General features: G+C 41.0%; 2 protein-coding genes across 2 annotated transcripts in view; both read left to right on the top strand.

Annotated features, from left to right (window-relative positions):
* The window catches only part of LOC149443513 (uncharacterized), a 246,550-nt gene extending 239,728 nt beyond the window's left edge, over window positions 1-6,822 (top strand). The window contains exon 31 of the mRNA XM_089655603.1: window positions 6,533-6,822. Coding sequence (XP_089511729.1) covers window positions 6,533-6,822 — 290 coding nt within the window. The remainder of the gene's footprint in view (window positions 1-6,532) is intronic.
* Window positions 6,823-7,659: 837 nt separating this feature from the next.
* The window catches only part of LOC149443511 (uncharacterized), a 186,258-nt gene continuing 178,496 nt past the window's right edge, over window positions 7,660-15,421 (top strand). Inside the window, exons 1-2 of the mRNA XM_089655596.1 lie at window positions 7,660-7,876; window positions 12,064-12,348. Of these exons, the coding sequence (XP_089511722.1) occupies window positions 7,660-7,876; window positions 12,064-12,348 (502 nt within the window). The remainder of the gene's footprint in view (window positions 7,877-12,063; window positions 12,349-15,421) is intronic.

Below are 15,421 nucleotides of genomic sequence, written 5' to 3'. Positions count from 1 at the left end.
CATTCACTATATCCGCTCTCCCCGGACCCCGCATTCACTATATCCGCTCTCCCCGGACCCTGCATTCACTATATCCGCTCTCCCCAGACCCTGCATTCACTATATTCGGTCTCCCCGGACCCTGCATTCACTATATCTGCTCTCCCCGGACCCTGCATTCACTATATCTGCTCTCCCCGGACCCTGTATTCACTATATCCGCTCTCTCCTGACCCCGCATTCACTTTATCCGGTCTCCTATAGTACAATTATTTTAGTAAATATAAACTGCTAAATCACTTTTCTCATCAGCAGTATATAGCAGTCTTGTGACTTCTGTCGGTGTCCAGCAGAGCATGGGTTAAAGCTTGTAGGAGGAGTTTTCTTTCTGCTCTAGGAGGATGTAGAACCCCTGACCCCTGTCTGGACAGTGCTGATTGGCCTTGTACTGATCACATGCACTCTCCCAAGAAAAATAAAAAAAAAACCTCTCTAGCAATACATACCAAACTAAGCATGTGCATGCCTACGGTTCAGTCTGGAGATAAGTGGTGGTCCCTTGAAAAAGGAGAGTAACAGACAAAAAAGGGTCAAATGGCCTTTTTGCACAATGCAGAGAATTAACCCCTTAGGTTCCACAGTGAGTATAACAAGCATGCTTTAACCATTTGCCTCCCGCCCTATGGCCGAATGGTGGGCGGCAAATGTCATCAGCGTTCTGGGGTGGACGCCATATGGCGTCCTCCCGCACATGCGCAGATTGCGCTCCTGCAGAGCGGCACAGCGGCGCGATCTGTCACCGGCCATGTACCTCGGACACGGCCAATGACAGATCTGAGTATCGGCCTCGTTGCCGGTACCATGTGACCTGCTGTGCCCAATCACAGCAGGTCACATGACAGTTTTATACAATGGATGGCTTCATTCATGCCATCCATTGTATACTACTGTCTAGCTGTGAATGGTCACAGCTAATCACATGCACATGTCATGTGATTAGCTGTGGCCAAATCACAGCTAAGCACAAAAAAAAAAAACCCTGAATGAATCGATGTCATTCAGGTAAATGCTTGCTTATAGCAAAGTAATTCTTTGCTATAAGCAAATAGTGTAAAAAAAAAAAAAATACTGATCATGTTACTATGGTAACATTGTACTACTTTGGTCATAGTGAAATATGAAAAAAAATCTTAAAAAAAAGAAAAAAAATTAAAAATTATAAAAAAATATATATATTTTTTTTTTTTCATACTGTCACCAGTCAGTTTCCCTGATCACCGCCATGCCAGTTATGTGATGATGCTGTACTGCACTGGTGACAATATGTAAAAAAAAATAGTGAAACTAATTTTTTTAATTTTTTAACCTTCCAAAAAATTATGACAAAACAAAATACAACTTCAAAAAACTCGCCATGCCTCTGATGAAGTACGTCGGACTGTCTACTTTGCAAAAAGGGGTCATTTGGGGGATATCTGTACTGTCCTGACATTTGGGGGATATCTGTACTGTCCTGACATTTGGGGGATATCTGTACTGTCCTGACATTTGGGGGATAGCCGTACTGTTCTGACATTTGGGGGATATCTGTACTGTCCTGACATTTGGGGGATATCTGTACTGTCCTGACATTTGGGGGATAGCCGTACTGTTCTGACATTTAGGGGATATCTGTACTGTCCTGACATTTTGGGGATATCTGTACTGTCCTGACATTTGGAGGATATCTGTACCGTCCTGACATTTGGGGGATATCTGTACTGTCCTGACATTTGGGGGATATCTGTACTGTCCTGACATTTGGGGGATAGCCGTACTGTTCTGACATTTGGGGGATATCTGTACTGTCCTGACATTTGGGGGATATCTGTACTGTCCTGACATTTGGGGGATAGCCGTACTGTTCTGACATTTAGGGGATATCTGTACTGTCCTGACATTTGGGGGATATCTGTACTGTCCTGACATTTGGGGGATAGCCGTACTGTTCTGACATTTGGGGGATATCTGTACTGTCCTGACATTTGGGGGATATCTGTACTGCTCTGACATTTGGGGGGATATCTGTACTGTCCTGACATTTGGGGGATATCTGTACTGTCCTGACATTTGGGGGATATCTGTACTGTCCTGACATTTGGAGGATATCTGTACCGTCCTGACATTTGGGGGATATCTGTACTGTCCTGACATTTGGAGGATATCTGTACTGTTCTGACATTCTTGAAATGAGATTGGCCGTCAGTACTTCAGGATTGATCAATATTCAGATCTATACCATAGTTTGTGAACTCTATAACTTTCCTACAAACTAAATAATACATCCTAATTTGGGTTATTTTCATCAAAGACATGTAGCAGAATACATCTCGGCCTAAATTTATGAAGAACAATTATTTATTTGCAAACTTTTATAACAGAAACAAAGAAACTTTTTTTTTTTTTTCAAAATTTTTGGTCTTTTTTTGTTAATTTAGCAAAAAATAAAAACCCCAGCGGTGATTAAATACCACCAAAAGAAAGCTCTAGTTGTGTGAAGAAAATGATAACATTTTAGTTTGGGTACAATGTTGTATGACCGCGCAATTGTCATTCAAAGTGTGAGAGCGCTGAAACCTGAAAACTGGCCTGGGCAGGAAGGGGGTAAAATTGCCCGGTATGGAAGTGGTTAATGCATCTACAGACTGATTTTACTGTTGTGGGTTTAGTAACACTTCAATTGCCACTTGGATGTGGAATTTTCCATTACTATGATATCAGTTATTTGTGTACTGACATCAGCTAGTCTGTTTTAGTTGTTTTTTTGCACTTTCCTAATAAAAAACATTGACATATAAAACATATCCAGTAAAAAATCAAATTTTGTCAAAAATTTCAGCCAAAATGTATTCTGCTCCGTGTCTTTGCTAAAAAAAAATCCCAATACGTGGAAATGAATTGGTTTACGTGAAAGTTATAGCGTCTACAAATGGCGGTATATATACTGGAATTTTATTTGTATGTTTTTATATTAGTAATGGCAGCGATCAGTGACTTATAGTGGGACTGCAGGACTGCGGCAGACATTCTAACACTGGGTGGAAACTAACTAACTGTCACTGACATCCCCAGTGACACCAATACAGTGATCAGTGCTAATAAAACACACTGACACTGTACTAATGGCACTGGCAGGAAGGGGTTAACATCTGGGGCGATCAAAGGGTTAACTGTGTGCTGTGCTTTACTGTGTGTGCTGTACTAGGGAAACATGCTGCTGTGTATTTCTCTGCTGTGCAGAGAAGTACACAGCAGCATGTGACTGCTGGCAGGAGAGAGACCTGTGTTGTTTACATACAGTCACTCTGCCTTGGCGATCACCGGGTGCTGGCGGGGAATCTCCGTCCGGGACCCAGTGACTGACATCTGTAGCCATCAATCTGTAGCTACCGAGACATGCAAAATCACATACTGTATATATACGTGATTTTGCACAGCCCTGCTGCCCCGTAGCAGTAGTTCTGCTATATGATATAGGGCGGCGGGAAAGCATCAATACAATACTAAAACCTAAACATTCTCAGAAGCTACCATTTTTATTATTATTATTTACACAGTGCATATGAAGGTACAACGTGTCAGTTATATCACAAAATAGAATAAGTATAAATCGGCACACACATATATATAAAATCCTCAAAAATCCCTTAAAGTCATATCAATATCCTTCCCCTGAAGTACTAATAATACATATATTCATTGACTTAAACCCAAAAACCCACAATTATAGTGAAAAAAATCAGGACCCAAAAAGATTACCCAAAAATAAAAAATATAAATAAAAGAACAAAAATAAAATAAAGTCCCAATATGCAAAGTGTCCAAATAATGTGTCCAAACAAAGATCAAATTCTTGATAGGAAGACGCTTCCTACTCCACTGAAGAAGATGCAAATCAATCACAGGTGCTCTTCAAATACCTCAAAAAACAAAATCTCAACATAGTATATTACCTTTTTAAATCACAGAACTAAAGTGCCACACGTGTATCATGCAAAAAAACACTCCAGTGTCACAGCACTCATGTGAAAAGAAAATTAATAAATATCACTGCAAACTATATATAAAGTGCATAATTACCCTAAAACAAACAGATTCCAGCTTGTAATCAACCACATATGTACAGAGGACACTCAATCTAAGGACACTCTTTACATATGTGGTTGATTACAAGCTGGAATCTGTTTGTTTTAGGGTAATTATGCACTTTATATATAGTTTGCAGTGATATTTATTAATTTTCTTTTCACACGAGTGCTGTGACACTGGAGTGTTTTTTTTTTTTGCATGATACACATGTGGCACTTTAGTTCTGGAATTTAAAAGGTAATATATAGAGATGAGCGAAGTATTCAAAAATTCGATTCGGCTGATTCGGCGAATTCCAGTATGAAATTCGATTCGATGCGAATTTATTCGCTACGAAGATGACTTATAAAAAGGGTTTCTAGGCTTCAGAGAGCCTTTAAATTAGTGCAGAACACTGTACCTTTAATTTAAATGCCCTTGGAGATGAGGAAGGAGAAGGAGAAGGAGAAGGATGAGAAGAAGGAGAAGGAGAAGGATGAGAAGAAGGAGAAGGATGAGAAGAAGGAGAAGGATGAGAAGCAGGAGAAGGATGAGAAGAAGGAGAAGGATGAGAAGAAGGAGAAGGAGAAGGATGAGAAGAAGGAGAAGGAGAAGGATGAGAAGAAGGAGAAGGATGAGAAGAAGAAGGAGAAGGATGAGAAGAAGGAGAAGGATGAGAAGAAGGAGAAGGAGAAGGAGAAGGATGAGAAGAAGGAGAAGGAGAAGGATGAGAAGATGGAGAAGGAGAAGGATGAGAAGAAGGAGAAGGAGAAGGATGAGAAGAAGGAGAAGGATGAGAAGAAGGAGAAGGATGAGAAGAAAGAGAAGGATGAGAAGAAGGAGAAGGAGAAGGATGAGAAGAAGGAGAAGGATGAGAAGAAGGAGAAGGATGAGAAGAAGGATGAGAAGAAGGATGAGAAGGAGAAGGATGAGAAGAAGGAGAAGGAGAAGGATGAGAAGAAGGAGAAGGAGGAGAAGAATGAGAAGGATGAGAAGAAGGAGAAGGATGAGAAGAAGGATGAGAAGAAGGATGAGAAGAAGGAGAAGGATGAGAAGAAGGAGAAGGATGAGAAGAAGGAGAAGGATGAGGAGAAGGATGAGAGGAAGGATGAGAAGAAGGACAGTTCTGTGACAGTTTCTGTCTATTTCTGACAGTTCTGGGACATTCACTCCATACAGCGGTTGAAACATTGTATCTATTAGTTTCCATTTAGGATACAGATGTTTCAACCGCTGTACATGTGAAGAAGCTGTCAGAGAACTGTCAGAAATAGAGGAACTCTGCACATACACTTTTTGCCGGCTTGGAATTATTCTTATTTTCATCCTACTTCTTCTTCTTCTTCTTCATCCTCATCCTCTTCTTCTTCTGAGGATGAGGATGAAGAAGAAGAAGAAGAAGAAGAAGAAGTAGGATGAAAATAAGAATTCCAAACCGGCAAAAAGTGTATGTGCAGAGTTCCTCTATTTCTGACAGTTCTCTGACAGCTCCTTCACATGTACAGCGGTTGAAACATCTGTATCCTAAATGGAAACTAATAGATACAATGTTTCAACCGCTGTACATGTGAAGGAACTGTCTTAGAAATGTCAGAAATAGCGGAGCTCTCTGCAGGGACACTTTTGCCGGCTGATCGGGAAAATTTCGATTCGCGCACCCGAAGTAGGCAAAATTTCGGATTCGCCGCGAATCGAAATTTTTCTGAAATTCGTATCGAATTCCGGTTCGCCTGGTTCGATTCGCTCATCTCTAGTAATATACTATGTTGAGATTTTGTTTTTTGAGGTATTTGAAGAGCACCTGTGATTGATTTGCATCTTCTTCAGTGGAGTAGGAAGCGTCTTCCTATCAAGAATTTGATCTTTGTTTGGACACATTATTTGGACACTTTGCATATTGGGACTTTATTTTATTTTTGTTCTTTTATATATATTTTATATTTTTTATTTTTGGGTAATCTTTTTGGGTCCTGATTTTTTTCACTATAATTGTGGGTTTTTGGGTTTAAGTCAATGAATATATGTATTATATCACAAAATAAACTTTTTTGTATTCAAAGTGCTAAAGGCAGATCACTATTTTTGGGCACCTCTCAACCCACCGCCAAAGTCTTTTTATATAATTATTGGTCATGCAGCATCCATATAATCAATAAATTAACGGTTATTGCTGGCATATACGTATTTTTAACATCTCACCTTAGTTACAAGTTACAAGCACATACAGTATACTGTACACACTACACATGTCTTGAAATGGAGGGCTTGATCTGATTTTGTAAGACAGTACGGTCATATGTTCAGTATGTTATGTAGGATAAGGATTACATCTAGTCTTTCTGTAAAGTTTTTGGATTGGTCTAATAAATAATCTTGTGAGTGCAGGCATAACCTTTGATTCCTACTGTATTAAATGGTATTGTAATTGCCTTGTCTGCCCTTACAGGCATAGTGCAATTTGTTAAACAACATGCTTTGGATCTTATAAGAGAGGTGACTTTCATGGATCCCATCTTAGATGATCTTCTGAGTCAGAAACTGCTAACAAAAGATCAATATGACAAGCTCTGTAGTAATACCACCACCCAGAAGGGGATGAGAGAGCTCTACAAATTTGTTACTGACTGGGATGATGGCAGCAAGGTAAAATTTTACGAGTCACTAATGAAACATAACAATCAGCTCATCAAATACCTGGAACATCAAGACAAACTGCCAACCCTACGTGAGTTGTAAATTATATTCATTTCATATGCAGAATGTTTTAAATCATATTACATTGTGTGTTCTCCACAAAAATTATTCCGATTTCAACCATTTTAAAGCACAAGCCTAAACAGGAAAGAAAACATCGTACCCATTATTTTTTTCAGTGATACTATGGTTCTGAGGTTGTTATATATCAGACACTTGCCCACTGTACCAGCTTTATTGCCTGTACAAGGGCCAGACTAAAGAGGAGGCAAAGATGGCCAAGGAGAGGATGAGAGGGATTATATTTCACTTTCTGTCTCAATCTTACTGGGAGAAATAAGGAACCAAGAGTCACTGAAAGAGAAGGATCAGGACCCGAAGGTTATGTTACAGGTGATCAATTTCCTATGGCAGTGCTGTAGGTTAAAATGTAGACACTCCACCCCTTACCATCCTCAAACAAATTGGTTTTGCGAGAGGTTCATTGGCACCCTCAAGACTAGTGATGAGGGACTGTGTTCGGTTCAGCAGGGGTTTGCCAAACTTCAAAGAAATTCGAATGCAGAACCCGAACCCCAGTTAAATCAATGGGAGCCAAATCTGACAAATTAAAAATGCCATTTTCTTTACCTTGCCCCATAAGCAACTCCATGGAGCATTTTTTACTTTTATCTGGCATGATAAATACCCTAGATTGGCATGCGATATCTTATGTAGGCATAAGATGGTGGGGTGGGTCTCCCTGACGTGACTTTATATTATAGAGCCATGGCTATGGTGCACATTCTAAACTGGCAGCATTATGTCCTGTCTAAATTGTGGGTTTCATTAGAGAAAACAGTGGCAGGGAGGAATCTAGCAGGTGCCCCATGGATCCCGATGGCTTACAGAGGACTTTCTGACTGGACTTCACCCCTGACTTGTACCACGTTGGCAGTTTGGGATAGACTGAATGGGTCCGGATTATATGCTTCTGGGACATCCCCACTAGCTCCACTGGAAGGTTATCCTTGGTTCCCTCTGGGAGAGGATCTTGGGTTCTTCCGCTCTTGGGGAGTGGATGATGATTTTTCCTGTGCTAAGTTTGCTCTTCAGGGTATCCCCCTGCCTATCCATGTTTTACAATCTAAATATGGGACTTTTCCCCTTGCGAATTGGAGGCACCGTCAACTGGCTAATTTCTTAACTGGGTTGAACCCTAAGCCGTAACTTAGATATGCCCTTATGCCATACGAATCTATGTGCAATAAACTCCCCAATTCTACACATTTATTATCCCCAATGTATACATTAGTGTTGAGTACACATTCGATGTTGGTTCTGTATTACATAAGGAAATGGGAGAAGAAATTGGATTTGGAACTTTCCCCTCCACAGATACATAGGATTATTACGTTGACGCATACCTCTTCTATCTCCCGTATTGAGGAGTCTTCTTATAAATTTCTCACTCAATAGTATAAAACCCCATCCTGTTTAGCTCAGATATTCCCTACTGCCAAGGCTGGAGAGTCTGTGATCAGCGCAGCGTGGTACCTTTCTTCACCATTGGTGGACCTGCCCCCAAAATTGCGGCCTTTTTGGATGCAATCATTCCTTGGATCCACAAACTGACATTAAGCCATAGAAAAATCTCCCCTCTGCCTCCTCTTTCATGTGACTTCTTCTTCTATGAAGTTATATAAGAAAAGCGTCACTTATCTATTGAATGCAGCTAAATCCTTAATTCCCAGGTTTTGGAAACAATCTGCTTGCCCAACACTCTCTGATTGCAATAGGAAATAGGGAAGTAGATGCACTTATGGAATCTGAGCAATGGGTGCACCTGGTTCAGAATTGGAGGGAGAAATTTAAAGCTGTATAGCAAGGATTAGATATCAGATATCAGATGACTGATTTCTTTTCTGTAGATCTGATACTTGGTATACCCCTATATTGATGTTTCTACCCACCCGGGTATTGTTTACTGTTTAGTGTTTATTATTTTTTGTGGGCAAGGGATTTGTTTTCCTCTGCCTTCTCTCCCCTATCCCACACACTTTCTTTCTTTTTTTTTTTTTGTTTCTTTTTTCTTTCTTTCGTCTCCTTTTATTTAGAGTACTGGAGTTCCTTGGTACCCAGATTATGTGCAGCCTATGGTCAATATTTTTGGTTTATATCTGATGCCTTATTTTCTTTTGTCTGTTTGCCTGGCCAATGTGAGTGTAATTGATGACACTTTTGTATAATTTGAAAATGTTAATACAAATTGATTATAAAAAATTAAAAAAGCCATTTTCTGAGCTAATAGCCATGGGGTGGACACTACCCTGGGAAGCATGCACCAATGCAAAAAAAAAAAAAAATATTTTAAAAATAACATAAAGCCAGGAGCAGTGATTTTTTTTTTTTTTAGCAATGCCATTTACAAAGGAAAAAGAGTTTTAAATTGCTGAAAAATGCAATCACACCCCTCTCCACCTGGCTTTATAAGAAAAAAATGCCTCACAAACCTCAAATGGTCCCTCAAAATACATGGCAGGCCCCTATGTCACACCAGTGTTTCCTTTCTTTGCTGGGTCTCATGGAGCCCTGCTGTAGACACCCCTATAAGCATGCTCACGGCAGAGAATACCAGCTTGATGGGTCCATGCTCTATGCACTGACATGTACAGGGAGCTCGGAAGGGCGACTGCAAGCCATTTCCCTGCTCCACCTTTTAAGATTTTGACTGACAGCAGCTTCCAAGGCAGCACTGTCTGTGCAGCATACACTTGGCCACTTTATTAGGTACACCTTGCTAGTGCCAAGAACATTTCCCCCTCGCCGTTACACCATCACTAGCCTGAACCATTGATACAAGGCAGGATGGATCCATCCTTTCATGTTGTTTACACCAAATTCTGACCCTACCATCTGAATGTCGCTGCAACCAGTCTGTCCATTCTTCTCTGACATCAATGAGGCATTTTCTTCCACACAACTGCCACTCACTGGATATTTTCTCTTTTTCAGACCATTCTCTGTAAACTCTAGAGATGGTTGTGTGTGAAAATCCCAGTAGATCAGCAGTTTTTGAAATGCTCAGACCAGCCCGTCTGGCACCAACATCCATGCCATGTTCAAAGTCACTTAAGCCCTGGTTCACACTGAATGCAACTTTGAAATCGTGCTGCTTCACTTGAAGTAGTGCGATTTTGAAGCTGCAGATCAGTGTGATTTGTACCTCCAGTTTCACTTTGGCTTGCAACTTAATTTAACAGAAGTCAGTGCAAGTCGCAGTGAAATCGGTGAAAAAAGTAGCGCAAGAACTATTTTTGAAATCGCGCTACTTCAAATTGCACTGATTAAGACAGTGCCATAGAAATACATTAGATATGACTTCAGGTGCAATTTGTAAATCACATGTCACACCTGCAGTCACACCAGCGTGAACCAGGGCTAAATCCCCTTTCTTCCCTATTCTGATGCTCGGTTTGAACTTCAGCAAGTTGTCTTCACCATGTCTAGATGTCTAAATGCATTGAGTTGCTGCCATGTGATTGGCTGATTATCAATTTGTATTACCAAGCTATTGAACAGGTGGACCTAATAAAGTGGCCAATGAGTGTATAACACTAAATATTGTGTCATATTTATAGAGCAGTGAATATGAAAATCCAGCAAACATTCACAGGTGGTTAATCATTCCCCTGAAATTTAAAACACATTCACCAACAAGATATGCCCAATAGTGTTTGCATTCCAGTGAGTGTTAGGCAGGCCTGGACTGGCCATAGGGCACACCAGGATTTTGCCTGGATAGGAGGGGCGGCTGGGCGGCTAATAGAGGACCATGCAGTTCTCTGTTCCTCTATGTTCCGCCCAGCCTCCGACTCCTATCCATCTCCTGCAGCTCTAGGCTCCTGTATGCTCCCCCCATGTCCCCCAATTCCTGCACCACTGCGGGGGATCTGTCAGCATATTCTGTGCCCAGTGCTGACAGTTCCCTGCCCACCACAGACAGGAGAGGAGAGAGACAGCTGCCCATCCGCCTCTCCTCCTCTGTCTGCCCTGCCCACACTTCTCTCCTCCTCCCTTTCTTTCTTTTTCTATCTTTCTCTCTTTATCTCTCTGTCTCCGGTTTCTCTCCTTTCTTTCTCTTTCTTTCTTTCTTTCTTTTTTTCCTTTCTTTCCTTTCTTTCTTTCCTTTCTTTCTTTCTTTCCTTTCTTTTTTTTCTTTCTTTCCTTTCTTTCCTTCCTTCCTTTCTTTCCTTTCTTTCCTTTCTCTCTCTCTCTCTCTCTCTCTCTTTCTTCCTCTTTCTTTCTTTCTCTCTCTCTGTCTCTTCTTTCTTTCTTTCCTTTCTTTCCTTTCTTTCTCTCTCTCTCTCTCTCTCTTTCTCTCTCTCTCTCTCTCTGTCTGTCTGTCTCCTGTGTTTCTCTTTTCTTTCTCTCTCCTGTTTCTCTCCTCTCTCTCTTTCTTTCTCTCTCTCTCTGTCTCTTCTTTCTTTCTCTCTCTCTGTCTCTTCTTTCTTTCTTTCTTTCTTTCTTTCTTCCTCTTTCTTTCTCTCTCTCTGTCTCTTCTTTCTTTCTTTCCTTTCTTTCCTTTCTTTCTCTCTCTCTCTCTCTCTTTCTCTCTCTCTCTCTCTCTGTCTGTCTGTCTCCTGTGTTTCTCTTTTCTTTCTCTCTCCTGTTTCTCTCCTCTCTCTCTTTCTTTCTCTCTCTCTCTGTCTCTTCTTTCTTTCTCTCTCTCTGTCTCTTCTTTCTTTCTTTCTTTCTTTCTTTCTTTCTTTCTTTCTTTCTTTCTTTCTTTCTTCCTCTTTCTTTCTCTCTCTCCATCTCTTCTTTCTTTCTTTCTTTCCTGACACTAGTAGCAGAACTACCCAGATCGCAAATGTCATTCTTGCGGCCAGACCTTGACGTTCCACAACCGGTCTCCGAGGAAAAGGTCCCGGGCTTTGGGCTGCTCAGTCTAAAATGCCTGGGCCTATGTTTTGTCCCAGTCCGGGCATGATGTTAGGGTAAAAGAGTTAGAGTCAGATTAACTATTAGGGATAGGTCATAAGTCATGAATATTTTCAAACTTTTATACTTCCTTTCAGTGCCAAAAGCCCCACACATTGGACTGAATAGTGATGAAAGCTAAAAATTACCGTTACAGTAAAATGTGTATTGTTTCTAAACATTGTAAGAAAATGCATTTTTTGACAATTAAAGGACAGCCTGCATTCTACTATTTAATATTTGACATTAAAAAAGGAACGAGAAAAAAGTAAAGTTTTATAACAAATTAAAAATGTTTACAACTGGTTTTCCCTTTGACAGAAAAGGAGCACTTTGTGGACAGATATCAGCAGGAACTGATAAAATATATGACACCTATGGTTGAGTTCGTTTTACGTCATCTGCAGAAAGAGAGTCTATTGAATAAAAAGGAGTTTGATCAAATATCCACCAAGGATAAGCCTAAGAAAATGGAAATGCTGTACTCCTTTATCAGACACTGGGATAATACACAAAAGAACATTTTTTATAATAAATGTAAGGAATTGAATGGTTCTGTAATCAGTCTCCTGGAAGGGAAAGGCAAGAGGAAATCACTAAAACCATGTAAGTCTCACCACTATTTCACCATCACATTTTTTGTCTTGCAGTGTGCTCAGAGTTCACCATATTGCCAATGGCAACCAGTCAGATTAAAATGAAAGGGAGCCTGGGATTGGTTGTTTGTCTTGTGATGCTGTTTCCTGAAATTATTATTTATTTTTGTTTGTCACTTTTTTAATTGACAAAATAGTAAAATTAAATAGTTAAAGTAGCCTTAAAATATCTGTGGACCTTTACTTTGCAAAACAAAAGAGAAAAGAACAGGAGGCGCCAGCTAACTGCAGTAGTTAAACGCTGTATTTAATGGTATACAATTAAAAACACTCACAGGAGACAGGAACATAAAAATCTCATCTTTGGAAGGGTATAAAGCCACTCCTCTCCAACCTGCAGGTACCGCCGGTCATTCACCTAGGGAGCCCAGGGTGTAAGCTGGAACAGTGTGAAGCTGTGTGAGCTGGTAAAAAAAAATCAAGGACACCATGGAGATGCAGCTGAGACTGTCAAATGCCGCCTGGACCAGGAAGAGTCCACGCTTACCAGTGTGGAACGCACTGATGGAAATTACATTACTGGTATAGGCAGTGGGCTGGATGTGGGACACAGAGAACACAGGCTAGGTGTTTGGAGCCTCTAGCTCCTTCTACAAGCCTGACTATGCATGCAATAAGTGGAACCTTAAGTCCAGGGGCGGACTGACCATTTGGAAACTCAGGCACTGCCCGAGGGCCCGGGGTCAGTAGGGGGTCCCATGAGATGCCCCTGGTACCTTTTTCATAGGCTTTTTTGAGTTTGGGCAAGTACACAAGGGCCCCATGATCCCCTATTGCCTGGGGCTCCCATGAGTTGTCAGTCCGCCCCTGCTTAAGTAGCAACATGCTGTCATCGTGGGACAACAAAACCCGACAACATTTAAGGGGCAGTTAAGTGATAGCGCTAGACAAAGACTCATCTATTTTAACAGTATATAAGAAGGTATATATAAAAAAATATGTATATAAAAATAAAAGTAAAGGAGTGAACATCTGTTTAACAATATGTAAAACATAAGATAAAATACAATGTTATACAGATTATTATAAGAAGAGCCCTATTTAGGAGGAAATAAAGACTACGCGAAAATCTGCAAGACACCATGTGTGTATACACATTAGTGTACATATATATACACATCCATGTATGTGGTGCGTTGGCTAAGAATATAAATAAGGGATTGATATTATATGGTAAAATCATAAGTGGTATTGATACTAACTACAAATATCAACAAAGACTGTGGCTCATGCCAAAGGGGCCCCCAAGGGAGAAGGAGAATAGGAACTGTAGGATTCACACAACATATAGACCAGGGGTGGGCAAACTTTTTGACTTGAGGGCCGCAATGGGTTCATATATTGGACCCGGGGGCCGGACCAAGAGTAGATGAATGATGTGTATGTGTCATCCATAGTAAGTATAGTAATATTCCCCCATAGTAATTAATCCCCCATATAGTAATTCATCCCCCATATAGTAATTCATCCCCCATAGTAATTCATCCCCCATATAGTAATTCATCCCCCATAGTAATTCATCCCCCATATAGTAATTCATCCCCCATATAGTAATTCATCCCCCCTATAGTAATTCATCCCCCCTATAGTAATTCACCCCCCATATTAATTCATCCCTCATATAGTAATTCATCCCCCATATAGTAATTCATCCCCCATAGTATTTCATCCCCCATATAGTAATTCATCCCCCATATAGTAATTCATCCCCCCTATAGTAATTCATCCCCCCTATAGTAATTCATTCCCCATATTAATTCATCCCTCATATAGTATTTCATCCCCCATAGTACTATTCCCCCCCAAGTAGTAAGCCAAGTCCCCCCTGTGTCAATTTACTTACCTTTGCTCCGCGCGTTCCTCTCGCCGTGTTCCCGCGCCGTTCCGGTCTTCAGGGCGGACTGTGAGAGGAGCCTAGCTCCCCTCACGTTCGTCACGCTGCCCCGCCTACACACATCCTGACAGCCAATGTATCACGCTCCGCGGGCCGGATTAAAAGGTCCGCCGGGCCGTAGTTTGCCCATTGCTGATATAGACTATAAGGGTCCACTACTATTAATATGTGATGACATGAAGTTAAATGGAAAAGAAGGTATGATGTACTACATATGTAGATAAACTGAATAAGGTCAAATTAGAGTACTGTGTGTATCTCGATTTCTTCATTGAGGTCCCCTGGGGCAAGGGTACTGAACGTATATATCCAATAGGTTTCGGATAAGAGTAACTTGAAATGTTCTGCCATGGATGGTAATTTAGGGATGTGTTCTATGACCCATACTTGGAGCCCCGTGGTGGATTTTTGGTGATGTTCTGTGAAATGCCTTGGGACACTGCTTGTCAGACCCAGCTGCTATGAGATGCCTATGTTCAACGCTATGAAGCGTTTCCGTAAAGGTCTGATGGTTCTTCCTACATAGGATAATCCACATGGGCATGTCAAACAGTAAATTACATATTCTGTGGAACAATTGTAGAATTCCTTAATAGGATATGTTTTCCCTTTGATGGTGTAAGTTTTTTGGCCATGTTGGATAAAGGGGCATGTCAGGCATAAAGCCTTTTTGCATTGATACATGCCAATCAAAGGGATGAGTGTGATTTGTGGTTTAACATTTGAGATATGTTTAATCGTACTGGGGGCTATTTTGCTCTTGATGTTTCTAGGTAGAATTGGGTGAAGAAACGAATAGGTTGTATGGTTTCTTCTAAGGCTGATTTTTCGGACTTTCAAGCTGGTTTATTTTGATAATGCTGAAAAGCTTCTTGAATACGGGGTGCAGGGTATCCTTTCTCCAAAAAATGTTTTTATGGGCGGTAGCAGGGGCAGACTGACAACTCATGGGGCCCCCGGGCAATAGGGGAACATGGGGCCCCTGTGTCCTCGCCCACACTCAAACCACACCCAAATAGCCTATGAAAGGTACCAGGAGCATGTCATGGGGCCCCTTACTGACCCCAGGCCCTCGGGCAGTGCCCGAGTTTCTGAATGGTCAGTCCGCCCCTGGGCAGTAGCTACAGGC

The sequence above is a fragment of the Staurois parvus genome, unplaced genomic scaffold (genome assembly GCF_062004578.1).
Source record: "Staurois parvus isolate SC_StPar_1 unplaced genomic scaffold, SC_StPar_1.0 ptg000854l, whole genome shotgun sequence".
NCBI classification, from domain to species: Eukaryota; Metazoa; Chordata; class Amphibia; order Anura; family Ranidae; genus Staurois; species Staurois parvus.
This window is presented reverse-complemented; position numbering and strand designations above follow the sequence as displayed.